Source organism: Mustelus asterias, chromosome 19, assembly GCF_964213995.1.
Source record: "Mustelus asterias chromosome 19, sMusAst1.hap1.1, whole genome shotgun sequence".
NCBI classification, from domain to species: domain Eukaryota; kingdom Metazoa; phylum Chordata; class Chondrichthyes; order Carcharhiniformes; family Triakidae; genus Mustelus; species Mustelus asterias.
The window spans coordinates 14,683,203-14,702,089 of NC_135819.1; the positions used below are offsets into that span (position 1 = coordinate 14,683,203).

General features: G+C 46.9%; 1 protein-coding gene across 1 annotated transcript in view; it reads right to left on the reverse strand.

The window, feature by feature from the left end:
* Positions 1–309: 309 nt before the first annotated feature.
* Positions 310–18,887, reverse strand: part of farsa (phenylalanyl-tRNA synthetase subunit alpha) — a 47,965-nt gene continuing 29,387 nt past the window's right edge. The window contains exons 10-14 of the mRNA XM_078234792.1: positions 18,599–18,698; positions 15,723–15,891; positions 14,425–14,502; positions 12,036–12,150; positions 310–1,371 (exon numbers count right to left, since the gene is read on the reverse strand). Of these exons, the coding sequence (XP_078090918.1) occupies positions 1,266–1,371; positions 12,036–12,150; positions 14,425–14,502; positions 15,723–15,891; positions 18,599–18,698 (568 nt within the window). The 3' untranslated portion in view covers positions 310–1,265. The remainder of the gene's footprint in view (positions 1,372–12,035; positions 12,151–14,424; positions 14,503–15,722; positions 15,892–18,598; positions 18,699–18,887) is intronic.

Below are 18,887 nucleotides of genomic sequence, written 5' to 3' on the forward strand. Positions count from 1 at the left end.
GGCCGAATGGCCTCCTTCTGCACTATAGGAATCTATGAAGGCTTTATTTAAAGGTTCCCCTCTTCCATCAGCGTCACGGCCCATTTCTTCCACCCAGTCCCAAACAAACAGGACGTCAGATTTTTTTAATATGCCTGGGATACCAGCAATAATCTCTCCGTGGACAGTGTAGCCCCTTGAGTGACATAGAGATCGCGGTAAACCAACCTGGCCCTATGCCAATCATTCAAGATATGGATTGACCTTTAACTAAAGCTAAAACTACTATCACCTTGCATTAGGTTGGCCAAGAGGAGAAACACCAGAGAATTCAATTCATACACTTTGTTCCATTTATTGCTTTCGATTTACAGCTCCCATTCTGATAGAAGACGATAATTATTAAATAAACACACTCCTCTGGAATCAAGACACTTTAAGTGTGTGATAATGAGGTATGTGCCACTGTGACGGCTTTTCAAGGGACCACTGTATGTAACAAAGAGGGAGGGGGTCCACATTAAACGATAAAGGATGACATGCACAAGTGACCAAAACCACCACTTCCCTTCCTTTCTAAAAGCAAATTACTGCGGGTGCTGGAATCTGAAACCAAGAGAGAAAATCTCAGCAGATCTGGCAGCATCTGTAAGGAGAGAAAAGAGCTGAAGTTGAGTGTCCAGATGACCCTTTGTCAAAGCTGGACATCTGGACTCGAAACATCAGCTCCTTTCTCCCCTTCCAGACCCGCTGAGATCTTCCAGCATTTTCTCTCTTTGGTTCCTTTCCTTTTCTGGTTGGTTTCGTCACTTCAAACTGGGTTTTATTCACTGCCAATTAGGCAGGGGAGGGGGAAACCGATGAAACCAGTATATCCAGCCATTCGTCAGGACAGCACGCTAAAACAACAGAAAATGTAACTTTTACTGCAATTAGTCTGCAGTTCCAATCCAGCTTCCAGTTCTATTTTAAGTTGATGCCTCAACACGTTCCGACAACAACCAATTGTCAGCAAACTTGTTAGTTCCCTGCAACGCCTTGAAGCTTCAATTTAAAATAGGAACTGGAATGCGGGCGTCACGATTTTGCACAAGGAGCTCCAGGGGCGGTCAGAATGGAAAAGTTGGATGATGGCAAACCATTTTCCCTGGGGGGGGGGGGCGACGAAGCCCAAAACGTTACTTCAATATTCTTCTCCCAGAATTTAAATATAGCTAAACCTTCCCTTGGACTGAAGGTGTGTCGAGTACATGTTTCGGTAAGAGTCCGTTCCTTCTGCATCAACGCTAGGAGTCCAGGCGGCAGACTGGGCTATCGTACACCATCTGTAGGTTCACCTTGTGCCCCACCAGTTCGCGGATGTTATTGATTCCGTATTTGATCATGGTTGGCCTGGAGATCAATAAATAAAAAAGCTAAAATTAAAAACGGATCTCTGATTTTCGTTTCTGGGGTGGTTTGGGATTGACACTGGGTCCAAGGCAAGAGATAGAATCCCTGCAGTGCAGAAGGAAGCCATTCAGCCCATCGACATTCTGCACCAACTACAATCCCACCCAGGCCCTATTCCCGTAACCCCACATATTTATCCTGCTAATTCTCCTGATACTAAGGGGCAATTTAGCATGGCCAATCAACCAAAAGACGTGCTGGTTAGGTGCACTGATCTGAACAGGTGCCGATGTGTGGCGACTAGGGGATTTTCACAGTAACTTCATTGCAGTGTTAATGTAAGCCTTACTTGTGACTAATAAATAAATAAATAAACCTAACCAGCACATCTTTGAACTGTGGGAGGAAACCGGAACACCCGAAGGAAACCCACGCAGATACGGGGAGAATGTGCAAACTCCACACAGACAGTGACTAGAGGCCGGAATTGAACCCAGGTCCTTGGTGCTGTGAAGCAGCAGTGCTAACCACTGTGTCCCAGGAAGAGAAAGGGGGTGGAATTCTATAAAGCACAATGCTACATGTAGCCTTGATACCAACTATAGATTAACACAACAATGACATGCACGCTTGCGAATGCTTCACTGCAAATGGCAAGATGGATACTACGTCAGAAGCTTTAAAATTAAACACAATTGACTTGTGGCATTAATGGAAACTATATTCCAGGGTAGGGGATGCTTGTATTCTTTAGTCCTGTTGAACATTATTCAATGGATACCATTTAATATTGTGCAAGAATCTTTAGAATCACAGGATCTTAGAGCGCGAGAGAACCGTCTTCATCGAGGGTTGTAAATCTTTGGAATAGTCTACCCCAGAGTGTTGTGGATGCTTGAATGTTGAGTTTAAGGCTGGAGTTGAGAGATTTGTAATCTTTGAGAATCAAAATGTGGGGTGCAGGCAGGAAAGTAGTTAAAGGATCTCAGCCATGATCAGATTGAAAGGCGGAGGAGGCTCAAAGGGCCGTACAGTCTACTGCTGCTCCCATTTCTGAAGAGGCCCTTCGGCCCATCATACCTGCACCAGCTTCTTGTAGGACCCATCCAATTTAGCTTTACTCCTCACTCAAGTATATATCCTATTACCTTTTGAAAGTTACTGCTTCAACCCACGCAAAACAATTACAAAACTCATCTTCCCTAGCTCTTTTACCTTTACTGAGATTGCTTCTTTTGGGCAAGGTCAAGTGTTGAATCGAGCCCAAGACGGAGTGCAATATCTTATAGTGTCAGCAATAAGGGGAGGTGATGGCCTAGTGGTGTTATCGTTCGACTATTAAGCCAGAAACTCAGCTAATGGGACCCGGGCTCGAATCCCACCACGGCAGATGGTGGAATTTGAATTCAATTTTAAAAAATCTGGACTTATGACCACGAAACGATTGTCAGAAAACCCCACCTTGTTCCTTTAGGGAAGGAAATCTGCCATCCTTACCTGGTCTGGCTTACATGTGACTCCAGAGCCACAGCAAATGTGGTTGATTCCCAAATGCCCTTGGGCAACTAGGGATGGGCAATACATTTTCCCTGGGGGGGGGGGCTAGGGAGAAAACAACCAGAGGGCATGGGTTAAGGGTGAAAGGAGAAAAGTTTAAAGGGAATATTAGGGGGGGCTTCTTCACGCACAGAGTGGTGGGAGTGAGGAATGAGCTGCCGGATAAAGTGGTAAATGCGGGGTCACTTTTAACATTTAAGAAAAACTTGGACGGGTTCATGGATGAGAGGGGTGTGAAGGGATATGGTCCAAGTCAGTGGGACTAGTGAAAAAATGGTTCGGCACAGACAAGAAGGGCCAAAAGGCCTGTTTCTGAGCTGTAATTTTCTATGGTTCTAAATGCTGGCCCAGCCAGCGACGCCAATGCCCCATGAATGAATAAAATAAAAACTTGGATCTTGTTTGTCTCGTGGGAACCATGAATCGCGTTCAACTTGAATTTGGTTTTTGGAGAAAGCAAGGAGATGAGTTTGGGTCTGGCCGGTCCACTCGAGCTCAGTGTGGGAGAAAACGAGGAAATCCGAAGAGATAAACACTAAAGGGATACATCGAATTCTGACTTTAGAATGCTTCACCTGTAACCACATGGCATTTTAGTTGAGTTTTTCTGTTGAAGGAGAATGCGAGTTCAGACAACACTGGCAACCACAAAGGAGTAAAAGGACAAACTACTTTTAATTTACTGTCCAAATAAATCCTCCTGATTAGGAGATGGGAGATAATTGATTCTGGCCCATATTTTGAAGCTGTCAGCACTTATAAAGTTACAGGACAAAAGCTGCGGTTTCTTACTCTATAGGAAACGCTATCAGGTGAACGCATCTGCGCTATTTATAAACGGAATAGACAGGACATTGATGTAATGCATTCGAAGTTGCTCAGAGGACGTTCTTTAGATTTGGACCTTGTGTGCAGTGACCGCTGACAGTGACCGAGTAATCCCCAAGCTCCTCCTCAGAGCTTGGACATCTCCTCATATTCTGCCCCTTTGGCGCCAACTCTATTCAGGATTCGGTAATCAGTTCAAGGCAGACAGGCACGACCGGCTGAACAAAATGGAATAGCTGTGATGCAAGAGACCGATTATTTAAAAAAAAAAATTCCAGAGATTGTCACTCGAGATGCCTGGTTTTGGTCCTTGACTAAAAGTCATTGCCCCGGCAGGAATTTCCCGAAAACACTAAGCATAAAATTTCAACCGATGCGGGATTATGGCCAAGATTCATTTGTTCGCGGTCATCTCAATTTTTTGGAACAAAATAAATAATCCCCCTTCTTCTAAGGAGGCCATTCAGCCCATCGAGTCAGCACCATCAACAATCCCACCCAGGCCCTATCCCCATGCATTTACCCTAGCTAGTCCCCCTGACACTAAGGATCAACTTAGCATGGCCAATCCACCTAACCCGCACATCTATGGACTGTAGGAGGAAACTGGAGCACCTGGAAGAAACCCACGCAGACATGGGGAGAATGTGCAAACTCCACACAGACAGTGACCCAAGCCAGGAAACGAACCCGGGCCCCCAACACTATGAGGCAGCAGTGCTAACCACTGTGCCGCCCCGGCTTGTGGCACAGGCACACTAGTATGCCAAACAGCCACTTTGAGCAAAGTCAGGAGGGAGGACACATGTACAAGACTTCCGACTCCCCAGTTTCCCTTACTGATGTGAAGATAGTAGATGCGTCCCGAGCATTCCTTTACCAAAAGGTTCCAAGAGGCTCACCTTTCCTCCATTTTCTATCTTAACCTTACAGGTAGGGGCCATCTATGGCTCAATGGGGAGCACTTATTGAAGGTTGAGGGTTCACATTCCAGAGAGCTGAGTACATAATGAATGTACTCAAAATGCAACACTGCCTTTCATTGGGTTACAACAATCAGTCTGCCTGTGTAGAATGATCACAGGGCGCTCTCATAAAGAGAGAGGTGCCTAATGGATAAAAGCAAGTTACTGCAGATGCTGGAATCTGAAACCTGAAAAAGAGAAAACGCTGGAAAATCTCAGCAGGTCTGGCAGCACTTGAGGGGAGAAAAGAGCTGATGGTTCGAGTCCGGATGACCCTTTGCCAAAGCTAAAAGGCATAGAAGGTGGGAGATATGTATACTGCAGGGGGAGGGAATGGAATGTGAGTCACGGGGGGGGGGGGGGGGGGGAGAGAAGAAATGGGACAGAGGTAGAATGTAGAAAAGGGGAAGCGGGGGTGGGGGGAGGAAAGAGAGAGAGAGAGAGAAAGGGTAAGGGAAGGGGGATGAAGTAGAGGGAATTGCCTAGTGGCCTGGCCAACATTTATTCCTCGAACGATACCACTCAACAGATCATCATTACAACATTACTGCGTGTGATAGTGCACAACTTGGCCGTGTTTGCTCTGGTACAAAAGCAACTACTCTTCAAAAGCATTTCAACTGGCTGAAACATCAGTGCAAGGCAGTCCAGGTCCTAAGATGGGCGATATGGACGGAGAAAGAATGGCTACAACAACAATAATGGTAATCGCGGCTTTAAAATGGCTGTTCTGGCTGAGAGCCAAGCATGCTGGGAATTTTGGTCAATTTATAGATCAAAACTAGATGCAGGCCGTAAAGAGGCTCTGGCCTGGGTACTGAGATCAGAAGCTTCTTGTGTTGGTCGGATCAGGTAAGTTGTTTACGTTAATTGAGACACCATGGCTCCGATTTATGGGACATGTAAAAATGAACTAAGCATCATGGCTTCGTTCAAAAGTAATTTCGCTGGATGTTCGAGCCATGTGATCGGTTTCTGGTCACACAATTGACTGGGGTGACAGAGAATCTTCCGGAAGCAGGTGGAGAATTGTGGATAAAAGACATGCGAGTTCTTTGTTTGGCAGCGATAACTCCAAGAGAACAGCCATCGCAACAAGACCTTGTACCTGAAGGAGACTTCAGGAGAGAACAGGAAGGGAGATTCTACATCGAGGACATTTCTTGATCAAGGTTTTCCTAAACTCGGTAGTATCGATTTTCAGTTAAATAGTTAAAGTTGATGTTTACTTAAAGTGCAATTTAAGTGTTGAAGTTCAGTAATGAGTTGCAACTGTTTATGTTCGAGTTGGTACTAGAAATGTTAAATAAAGAAATAATTGAATGACTGTCCTTGTTTGTCTCATTAAACTATATGCTTGGAAGGTGTTTAAATTAAAGCTGTATAACACCGGGATAGGTGGATTAGCCATGCTCCAATTGCCCCTTAGTGCCAGAGGATTAGCAGGTTAAATACATGGTGTTACGGGGATGGGGCGGGATGGGATTGTCGTTGGTACAGGCGTGATGGGCCCAATGGCCTCCTTCTGCAGTGTTGGGATTCTGAGTCTATGCAAGGCGCAGCCTAAATACAATTCTCTATAGAGGGGCAGAACGGCCACGGTATTTATTGTCACTGACAAAGCCTTCATGGTTCTGCCCTGCTTACCTCTGGTGCAAAATACTCCCTGTAACAAAATACTCAAGAGGCACAGTGGCACAGTGGTTAGCACTGCTGCCTCACAGCTCCAGGGACCTGGGTTCGATTCCCAGCTTGGGTTACTGTGTGGAGTCTGCACAATCTCCCCGTGTCGGCGTGGGTTTCCTCCGGGTGCTCCGGTTTCCTCCCACAGTCCAAAGATGTGCGGGTTGGCCATGCTGAATTGCCCCTCAAGTCTCCCGGGATGCGTAGGTTAGATGGATTAGCGGGGTAAGTGCATGGCGATAGGGCCTGGGGTGGGATTGTCGTCGGTGCAGACTCGGTGGGCCGAATGGCCTCTTTCAATGGAGGGTTTCGAGGATGATTCCCTGCTCAGCACAGGAAAACAATACAGAGCTGGGGGAGTCTAAAACTAAAGGGCAGAGGGGAGAGATGCAAAAAAGGTCCAGAAGGGCAATTTTTTCACAGATGGTGGTGAGTGTCTGGAACAAGCTGCCAGAGGTAGTAGTAGAGGCGGGTACAATTTTGTCTTTGAAAAAGCATTTAGACAGTTACATGGGTATAGAGGGATATGGGCCAAACGCGGGCAATTGGGACTAGCTTAGGGGTTTTAAAAAAAAGGGCGGCATGGACACGTTGGGCCGAAGGGCCTGTTCCCACGCTGTAAACCTCTACGATGCTAATACAGCCCAGGAACAGGACCTACGGCCCATGATGGTGCCAAAAGATGACACCAAGTTAAACTAATCCCTTCTGCCTGCCCTTGGTCCATATCCCTCTAGTTCTTGCATAATCATGAGCTTATCTAAAAGCCCCCATTGTATCTGCCTGCACCACCACCCCGGACACACACCAGACACCTACCACTGTGGAAAATAAAACTTGCCAGTTACATCTCCTTTGAACTTTCCCCCTTAAGTGCATGCCCCCCAAGTATTAGACATTTCAACTAAAGAACAAAGAAAATTTCAGCATAGGAACTCTGGGGAGGGGGAAAAAAAGAAATTCTGACTGTCAACCCTCTCTATCTATGCCTGTCATAATCTTACAGGCTCCCTTAGCCTCCGCCATGCCAGAGAAAAACCCTCACGACAGGCGAGGTCAGTCTTCAGAGCAGTTTTCAACACGCCTGGCAGTCAAGGAGCAGCTTTGGGGATTACATGCCCAGGGACCGGTTCTTAATTAATGCCTTGTGTTCTCAAACTCACTTCAAGTGAATCTCTGGGATTTAGTCGAATAGCTTTTGAGCCTTGTGGAATTCAGCTGAGGGTAACTCAATAAGAGGATTACTGAAGAGCTGAAGGTTTGCAGCACAGGCTGCAAGGGTGATTATTGGATGCTGAAAACCTCCTGCCATCACACTGTACGCAGAGCTGGACGGCTGAATAGCAGTCCTGTTCGGCGAGCTTCTATTCTCAAGGCTAAGATCAACTAAATAACACGCAGCGCAAAGCTGGCAATGAAGTGACAAGCTGACTGAGGAGTGCAAATGAAACCTGTCCACAACAGCTTCTCACGTGGGAAGTGTTAGGCAAAAGGAAATTGGACAGCTCCAAAAAAAACATGTTTCTGTCAACTGAGTAATAGAATCGTAGATTCCCTACAGTGCAGGAGGCGGCCATTTGGCCCATCGAGCCTGCACTGACCACAATCCCACCCAGGCCCTATTCCCATAACTCCACACATTTACCCTGCTAATCCCCCTGACACTAAGGAGCAATTTGTGGAATTCCCTGCCCAGTGAAGCAGTTGAGGCGACCTCGTTGAATGTTTTTCAGGCAAGAATAGATAATTTTTTGAACTGTAAAGGAATTAAGGGTTATGGTGAGCGGGTGGGTAAGTGGAGCTGAGTCCACGAAAAGATCAGCCATGATCTTATTGAATGGCGGAGCAGGCTCGAGGGGGCCAGATGGCCTACTCCTGCTCCTAGTTCTTACATTCCTATAATTTAGCATGGCCAATCAATCTAACCTGCACATCTCTGGAGTTTAGGAGGAAACCGGAGCACCCGGAGGAAACCCACGCAGACACGGGGAGAACGTGCAGACTCCGCACAGACTAAGTGACCCAAGCCAGGAATCAAACCCGGGTCCCTGGCGCTGTGAGGCAGCAGTGCTAACCACTGTGCCGCCCGCGGAAGCAAATAATAGCAAGATACTACAGATGTTGGGAACCTCAAATAATCCGGACGTTCGCACCCCACCACAACTGGCAACGAGGACGGAGAATTTGGCACTCAGCCAGCTCTCTGTTCACTGCAGCAGGGCTGGAGAGTCCCAGCTGAGGGAGAGGTTGGAGAATTAAGCCCAATGTTTCAGGTCTAAATGACCCTTCTACAGAATTGAAGGTAGATTGAAATGTAAGGAATTACGTGGTTGGATAGGGTGCACTAAAGTGCCTTTTATTTTAAGCCCATGACAAATTTGTCAATCTCTCCTTTGTCCCGACCTATCCTTGATTACTATCCTTCCCCCACCTCCTCCTTCCCCCTTTCCAACTATATAATTCTGTACATTTCTACCTTTGTTCAGTTCTGTTTGAGGGTCATTTAGACCCGAAACCTTAACTCTGATTCGCTCTCTCTCCACCCAGGCTGTCAGATCTGCTGAGTTTATCTAGCATTTTCCGTTTTTATTTCATAAATCTGTCAAACACGGGTGGCACAGTGGCAAGCACTGCTGCCTCACAGCGCCAGGGACCCAGGTTCAATTCCCGGCTTGGGTCGCTGTCTGTGTGGAGTTTGCACGTTCTCCCCGTGTCTGCGTGGGTTTCCTCCGGGTGCTCCGGTTCCCTCCCACATTCTGAAAGACGTGATGGTTGTGATGCATTGACCCGGACAGGCGCCAAAGTGTGGCGACTTGGGGAACGTCACACTAACTTCGTTGCAGTGTTAACGTAAGCCCTACTTGTGACTAATAAATAAACTTTACATTGAGACACCAGGGGTGGGGATGGAACACTTCTCCATTTCAGGTGTTCGCTGTCAGCACCAAGTTCCCCCGACTCAGGTGCAGCTCGAGTTTGGTGACATTAAATCAGTGTTTGGGGGCCGCTCCCACAAGCACTTTCCTATCAGAGGGTCACAATTATGACCAGGAGCGTAGACCCATTTTCCCCTCTATCCCAGGGCACGTAGAGACAAACCACTGCCCCAGTTAACTAGGAAAGGAACTTGCCTGCAGAATTTAGTCACTTAAACAGCTGGACCATCAGGAGGGTGCTGTAGCTAACAGGACTCGTGGAGTATGAAAGTGATTTGTTTGATTTCAACAGCTTTACTCCAAGTGTTAATTTGTGTTTGTTTTGTTCCGTACCAAAATAAAACTGCTAAATCCCATCAGCTGTTTAAACCCAATTCACCAACTCCCCCTTCCCAATACCCAGTCTCTCATTACCACTAATTCCTACACTACAATGGGCGGCAGAGGGGTTGGGGCGGCACAGTGGTTAGCACTGCTGCCTCTCAGCTCCAGGGACCTGGGTTCGATTCCCGGCTCGGGTCACTGCCTGTGCGGAGTTTGCACGTTCTCCCCGTGTCTGTGTGGGTTTCCTCCCACACTCCAAAAATGTGCGGGTTAGGTTGATTGGCCGTGTTAAATTGCCCCTTAGTGTCCCAGGATTTGTAGGTTAGAGGAAATAATGGGATAAATATGTGGGGTGACGGGGATACGCCCTGGGTGGGATTGTTGTCGATGCAGACTCGATAAGCTGAATGGCCTCCTTCTGCAATGTAGGGTTTCTAAGATTTCTACAACATTGACACCACTTTAAAGTGGGGAGACGATGGCCTAGTGGTATTATTGCTAGGCTACTAATCCAGAAACTCAGCTAATGTTCTGGGGACCCGGGTTCGAATCCCACCACGGCAGATGGTGAAATTAGGAATCTACTAATGACCATGAAACCATTGTCGATTGTTGGAAAAACCCATCTGGTTCACTAATGTCCTTTCGGGAAGGAAATCTGCCGTCCTTACCTGGTCTGGCCTACATGCGACACCATAACAACGTGGTTGACTCTCATGTCACAAGTAGGCTCACATTAACGCTGTCATGAAGTTACTGTGAAAATCCCCCAGAGGCCACACTCCGGCGGCACCTGTTCGGGTACACGGAGGGAGAATTTTAGCATGGCCAATGTAACTAACCAGCACGTCTTTTGGACTGTGGGAGAAAACCGGCACACCCGGAGGAAACCCACGCAGACACGGGGGAGAACGTGCAAACTCCACACAGACAGTGACCCAAACCAGGAATCGAACCCAGGTCCCTGGCGCTGTAAGGCCGCAGTGCTAACCACTGTGCCACCCCTGGCAAGTTCTATTCTACATCACACACCATTCTGACTTGGAACTATAGTCGCCATTTCTTCCCTGTTGCTGCGTCAAAACCTGGAACTCCTTTCCCAATAGCATTCCACAACACGTGAACTGCAGCGGCTTAAAAAGGCAGTCCATCACCACCTTCTCAAAGGTAATTAGCGATAGGTAATCAAATGCCAGCCTAGCCAGCGTTGCCCACATCACATCCATGAATAAATTAAAGGAGGAAGAAAGAAAGGCAAGTTAGAATCATCGAACCCCTACAGTGCAGAAAGAGGCCATTCAGCCCATCAAGCCTGCACTAACAATCCCATCTAGGCCCTATCCCTGTAACCCCACATATTTACCTTGCTAATCCCCCCTGACACTAAGGGGCAATTTAGCACGGCCAATCCACCTAACCCGCACATCCGTGGGAGGAAACTGGAGCACCCGGAGGAAACCCACGCAGACACAGGGTGAATGTGCAAACTCCACACAGACAGTGACCTAAGCCGGGAATCGAGCCCGGGTCCCTGGCGCTGTGAGGCAGCACCACCCAATAGAATCACTGTGCCACCCAATAGAAACTGAAGCATATAAAAGCAAGATACTACCGATGTTGGGAACCTCAAATAATTTGGGCTTCCGCCCCCACCACAACTGGCAACGAGGACGGAGAATTTGGCACTCAGCCAGCTCTTCGTTCACTGCAGCAGGTCCAGAGAGCCTCAACCGAGGGCTAGGTTGGAGAATCTAGCCCAATGTTTCAGGTCTAAATGACCCTTCTACAGAACTGAAGGTGGGTTGAAATGCAAGGAATTACGTGGTTGGATAGGGTGCACTAAAGTGCCTTTTGTTTTAAGCCTATGACAACTTGTCAATCTCTCCTTTGTCCCGACCTATCCTTGTTCTGCTATTCCTCCACCACCTCCTCCGTCCCCCTTTCTAACTATATCATTCTGTATTTAATTCTGTACATTTCTACCTTTCTTCAGTTCTGTTTGAGGGTCATTTAGACCTGAAACCTTAACTCTGATTCTCTCTCTCTCTACCGATGCCCGACAGTCACCCAAGGCCGGAACTGAACCAGAGTCCCTGGTGTTTTGAGGCACAGTAAGAAGTCTCACAACACCAGGTTCAAGTCCAACAGGTTTATTTGGTAGCAAAAGCCACTAGCTTTCGGAGCGCTGCCCCTTCGTCAGGCGAGTGCAGCAGTGCTAACCACTGTCACCCAAGTTTTATGTTTTTGTTCAAATTCATTAGCTACGATTAGGATTCATCTGTTGAGGCAGTGCAGGAGGTGCTCTGTCGGCTATGAGCACAATGTCTACAGCCACCTTTCTAACTGTGCCAGCGTGTGGGGTGCCACTTACCGCTCGAGAGACAGGCCCCAGGCAATCACGGTCACATTTTCCGGCAGACCCATTGGCAGCAACATCTCGGGGCGAAAGACACCAGAATTTCCAACTTCCACCCACTTCTTCAATCCTGCAGAAAGAAGACATTTCTCTAAGTGCAACATTGAGACTTTCTAATCAGAGACCATTCCCCCTGTGAACAGCTCCAAGTGTCTGCAGCCGACAAGACTTCAATAAAGGCATCAAAATAATCCTAATCACCAGCTGTGGGACAGCGCCCAGATATTTCTGCAAGTACCTTAGCTCTTTAAAAAAAAGGTGCAATCTGCTTTTTGAATAGGGCGTGTAAGCAAAGACCATAAAGAGCTCATGTATATGCATCCAATGTGGATCACTGATTTAAAAAGGGTCACGCAAGTATGGATTAAACAAAAAGCTACAGAATTTATTTTATTTATTAGTCACACGTAGGCTGACATTAACACTACAATGAAGCTGCTGTGAAACTCCCCTAGTCGCCACACTCCGGCGCCTGTTCGGGTACACCGAGGGAAAATTTAGCACGGCCAATCCACCCTAACCAACACCCAACATGGCGGCACGGTAGCACAGTGGTTAGCACTGCTGCTTCACAGCTCCAGGGTCCTGGGTTCGATTCCCGGCTCGGGTCACTGTCTGTGTGGAGTTTGCACATTCTCCTCGTGTCTGCGTGGGTTTCCTCCGGGTGCTCCGGTTTCCTCCCACAGTCCAAAGATGTGTGGGTTAGGTTGATTGGCCAGGTTAAAAAAAAAAATTGCCCCTTAGAGTCCTGAGATGCGTAAGTTAGAGGGATTAGCAGGTAAATATGTGGGGGTAGGGCCTGGGTGGGATTGTGGTCGGTGCAGACTCGATGGGCCGAATGGCCTCCTTCTGCACTGTAGGGTTTCTATGATTTCTATGATTCTTTTGGACTGTGGGAGGAAACCGGAGCACCCGGAGGAAACCTGTGGAGTCTGCACAGTGACCCAAGCCAGGAATCGAATCTGGGTCCCTGGCGCTGTGAGGCAGCAGTGCTAACCACTGTGCCACCCTATATAGAATGAGTTAAACAGTAAAATTATTAACCTTTTTTGAGTGCAGCATCAGTTTGACAATGCTCTACCTTCCGGAGTCAGAAGGTTGTAGATTCAAGCCCCACTACAGATTTGAGCACATCATTTATACCAGTGTACTACTGAGGGAGTGCTGCATTGTCAGAGGCTCAGATGTTAAACAAAGGCCTTCTCTGCTTACGGAGATGAATGTAAATGTGACAACAGCGCTTCTGGAAGCGTGGAGAGCTCTCCCAGTGGTCCGGCCAATATTCTTCCCTCATCAAAAAACAGATTAAGGGATAATCATTCGCTTTCTATTTATGGGTGACAAAATGGCCACCAAATAACAATGTCAGTGCGTCAAAAATATTTTATAGTGTTAAAAGTTCTTTGTCTTTTTATGCCAAATAAATGCAAATCCTTCCGTTCAATCTTCCATGTAAATTTGTACTCAAGTGGAGAGATATTGCTGCATGAAGCTTCAAGCATGCCATACCCTGCTCACCCAACGGATCTGAGTCGGAACAGCATTAGTGGTGTGACATTGGGCAGTGTGCTGATGAGATAGGTGCACCTGCTGCCGATTATTCGTTCAACAGCCACTCCCGCACGAAAGTGAGATGTGATGGGAAGTGAAAGCGACGGCAAGTCAACTTCAGTAGCGATGGACCCCCCCCCCCCCCCCAAGGACGTACAGCCTGCCTGCACCTGCACCCCCCAAGGTGGGGGGGAAAAAGTGATGCAAAAACCATTACAGAAGAAGCTGACCTCAGCAAAACTACGCGCGTTAAGAAGGTGGTCAGAAAAATGCACTGTCCACACTTCCCGCTGCCTCGGAAAAGCAGCCAGCACAATTAAGGACCCCACGCACCCCAGATTTACTCTCTCCCACCTTGTTCCGTCGGGAAAAAACAATACAAAAGTCTGAGGTCACGTATCAACCGACTCAAGAACAGCTTCTTCCCTGCTGCTGCCAGACTTTTGAAATGATCTTACCTCGCATTAAGTTGCTCTTTCTCTACACCCTAGCTATGATTGTAACACTACATTCTGCACTCTCTCCTTCTCGATGAACGGTATGCTTTGTCTGTATAGCGTGCAAGAAACAATACTTTTCACTGTATCCCAATATATGTGACAATAATAAATCAAATCAAACATGTAAATTTAAACTGGGGAGACTTTTAATAGATTTACGTTGAAACAGACTCCTGGGGTGACAATAAAAAAGTTATTAAATAAAATGAGTACACCCAAGCTCAATAAGGCATTAGCACTGCATGAACCTTGAACTGCTCGTCATCTGCTAGATCAGGCCTTATAGCACTCACCTTCATGGTAGCTGAAGATCTCCATACTAGGCTCTGTGTAGGGGTTGAAGGCCGGCTTATAGCGCAGTTTGCTTATACCTGTTAACAGGAGAAAGACTCTGAAAAACCTCATCTTTGAAATTTAAAACAAATCTAATGCACAATTTTATCATTAAAACTTGGATTTTTCAACAGGGCAGGAGACAAGATATTCGATTGTACTGCAGTTGGTATTGGACTGGCAATCTAAGAGGCCAGAACCATTTCATAGAATCCCTACAGTGAAGGAGGAGGCCATTCAGCCCATCGAGTCTGCGCCAACCACAATCCCACCCAGGCCTATTTCCGTCGGCCCATCGAGTCTGCACCGACCACAATCCTACCCAGGCCTATTTCCGTAACCCCACATATTTACCCTGCTAATCCCCTGACACTAGGGTCAATTAAGCATGGTCAATCAACCTAACCCGCACATCTTTGGACTGTGGGAGGATACAGGAGCACCTGGAGGAAACCCACGCAGACACGGGGAGAACGTGCAGACTCCACGCAGACAGGCAGTGACCCGAGGCCGGAATTGAACCCGGGTCCCTGGCGCTGTGAGGCAGTAATGCTAACCGCTATGCCACCCAGAGACGATTTACCCAGAGCAGGAGAGTTCAAATCCCTGTTGGAATTTGAACCTGGTGTTGTGAGACTTCTTACTGTTCAAATCCCACCATTGCATTCCGAAAATTTAAGTTCAGTTTAAAAAAAAAATTACAAATGGAAATTGTTTTACAAAGTGACCGTCGGCTCACCACTGTCCCTCAAGAGAAGGATTGTCCTTTGTCAATATACATGACTTCTCACACTAACATAGTCAGCACAATTGCCTTTTAATGTGGTACTTAAAACCCCAATCACCTTCCGACTTGGAAACCATGCAATAAATGCCAACTTTACCAGCACATCTAAGGAATCAATACTTTAAAAAAAAATGAATCAACAATGGCGCTGTGTTTTATAGAAGGTTATGGATCATAGAAGTGAGGGCAATGGGTTACACCATTGACATTACTGGGTTGCTTGGTGAGAGCGTTGAATTAGTAAGGCCAAATGCACCATCTAGCAATGACTTGCTTCCATTGATGTTAAAATTCAACTTTCTCACTTCAATAAATGGATTCATAACCTTCCCAAAACAATACAATAAAAAGAGGTTGCAATAACATTATTCCTTCAACGTTTATAGAGAGATAAGCAGGTACGATCACTTTCCTGACCCAAGTCGGTTACAGGAAGGAACAGAGAAGAATCGCAGAGAGATACGGTCTTACCAAGTTTGTTGAAGAACTGTTGGAGGACTCCCATCAGGTCACCCAAGGTCAGATCATAATCTGCCACCACCCCCTCAATCTGGTGAAACTCTGCCAAGTGAGTGGCATCCAGTGTTTCATTACGGAAGACTCGGTCGATGGAGAAGTATTTTACAGGCGTGAACTCTTCCTGTAGTGAGGGGGAAAACCGTTACAGAAGGCTTTATATCATTCAGCAAGACAGGAAAGTGGCAGTTACTTTGGACACAGTGCATAGCACAGCATAAACGTTACATCTCTCAAGTGTTTTAATTTGCGTTTCAAGTTTATTTGTTACTGTCATAATGGTGACCATAAAACTCTCATTGATTGTTATAAAAACCAATCACTAATGTCCCTTTCGGGAAGGCAATCTGCCATCCTCATAGAAACCCTACAGTACAGAGAGGCCATTCGGCCCATCGAGTCTGCACTAACCACAATCCCACCCAGGCCCTACCCCCATATCCAGTCACTAATCCCTCTAACCTACATATCTCAGGACAGTAAGGGCAATTTTTTTTTTAGCATGGCCAATCAACCTAAACCACACATCTTTGGAGTGTGGGAGGAAACCAGAGCACCCGGAGGAAACCCACGCAGACACGAGGAGAATGTGCAAACTCCACACAGTGACCCAAGCCGGAATCGAACCCAGGTCCCTGGAGCTGTGAAGCAGCAGTGCTAACCACTGTGCTACCGTGCCGCCCGATCCTTACCCGGTCTGGCCTACATGTGACTCCAGAGCCACAGCAATGTGGTTGACTCTTATGTTTATTTATTCATGTCACAAGTAGGCTCACATTAACACTGCAATGAAGTTACTGCGAAAATCCCCTAGTCACCACACTCTGGCACCTGTTCGGATACACTGAGGGAGAATTTAGCATGGCCAATGCATCCTAACCAGCATGTCTTTCGGACGGTGGGAGGAAACCGGAGCACCCGGAGGAAACCCACGCAGACACGGGGAAAATGCGCAGACTCTGCACAGACAGTGACCCAAGCCGGGGAATCAAACCTGGGTCCTTGGCGCTGTGTGAGGCAGCAGTGCTAACCACTGTGCTAATGTTCTCTTACCTAAAGATAGTCAGAAGCTTTTTCCCAGGGTGGAAGAGTCAATTACTTGGGGCACAGGTTTAAGGTGCAAGGGGCAAGGTTTAAAGGAGATGTACGAGACAGATTTTTTTTAAAAACAGAGGGTGGTGGGTGCCTGGAACTCCTTGCCGGGGGAGGTTGTGGAAGCGGATATGGTAGAGACTTTTAAGGGGCGTCTAGACAAATACATGAATAGGATGGGAATAGAGGGATACGGTCCCCGGAAGGGTAGGGGGCATTTAGTTCAGTCGGGCAGCATGGTCGGTGCAGGCTTGGAGGGCCGAAGGGCCTGTTCCTGTGCTGCAATTTTCTTTGTTCTTTAAAGAAGGTTAACGGCCGACCTCCAAAAAAGATGCATTTAAATATGATTTTTTTGTAGGTCTCCCAAATATACATCAACTAACGTTAGGGTTCCCAACAGTCGAGTAGAGGCCACAGCATCTCACTACCCCAGCACACTAAAGGAGATCTACAAGTCAGGACCCAGGAGCTCCAGTCTCCCATTAAAGACAGAAGACATTAAACCAGGTCCGCCCTCCGCCCCATGTGAAAGCTACCCTTGTGCTTGACTTTTTAAACCATTTGTTCAAATCTCTCAACACACATTTCACTGGCATTGGGAAGGTAGTGAGTGGGGTTCTGTGGAACATAGAAGGACCCTGTGTGCCGGACACAAGCCTCCACTGGCAGGACACACTGCAGGAGCTTGCAAAACTGGTAGCCTCACACCAGATCTTACAGGCCAGTAGGTGCATAAAGACTGGAGGCTACACTATGGCAGCGCCCCATTGCGTGTGCGTTTACCATTTACAGACACCATTTTATTTTTTTAAAAAAAGGACATTCAACCACAAGTACTGCCCCCTTTTCACCCCCATTTACAACTTTTCTTTTTAAAATCAATTTTACGTGATAAAAACATTACTTTGGTTTTGAACACCAAGATTAAGGTATATTCCTTGACTGCTTGCTGGATCCATTTGTTCGTTCGAAGAGTCTAGGGGACTTGGTACGAGTTTTAAAATGTTGTTTTATTGAACAGAACTTAAAAATTTTAACATGGCAAATTTGGGAGACTGGCCTCTCAGCCAGGCCCTTGAGCTGTAACACTAAAATACAAACTATATTTTAACCCTTATCTCGTTATTGGAAGTGTTTTTCACAGGCTGTCTCCATCTAGAAAAACAATCCTTGCAGCTGCTGTTATGGGAAACTGTTGTTTGCCTGCATTGCGTACCCTTCAGGAATGCAGTCAACTTTTAGCTAACCCATCATGCCTTCTGATTCCACATGCAGTCAAGCCAGCTACAACTGTTAAGCTTAGAGTTAGTTAACCTCCAAGGTCTAGCATTTAACTAATTGTGCATCGGCACAAATATCTTAAAATTAAGTCTTTGCATAGACTGAAGCAAACAGGGCTACGCACACACAGGATCCCTCACTGCCACAATGAACATACCTACACGCTCAAGGCTTGTGGAAGTGCTGTTCTGATGCTTCAGTTGGTTACAAAAGGGCTGAATTATAGTAATCAGAGGTTTGATCTCTGACCTGTTCGGTGTTCGCCGCAAGGTCTGTTTGCAGTTTAGCGGCCAGAGATCTGGGACAGAAAATCTCCGTCCTGATTACTTTTGTAAATTGCAGGCACCGCAAGACTAGGTAGAGGACTGGCACCTGAGGGTGGAACACTGGAGATGGTTGGCAACTGTGGAATTACTCCCTAGCGGAGCCAAGGGGAGGGAAAAAAAAAATCAACTCACCTTTTGGGCAAGTTTGTACAGCATCCGTGCACTGACAGCTGTTGTATGTGTTCGCAAGAGATTCTTCTGCGCCTCCTCAATCTTCCAGTCATATTTATACCTGGGTACAGGCACAGTTAGTGACGACACGTGGAACTGAAAAGAGTGCAACATTTACGCAACTTTATATGAGGCACACTGCTCTTCAACTTGATATAGAAATCCTTTTTTAAAAAGATGGAGTCATTTTGTCTCTCGACAATAGCCAATGCATGGTGGCAGCACCATCGACAAGATGCACTGCAGCAAC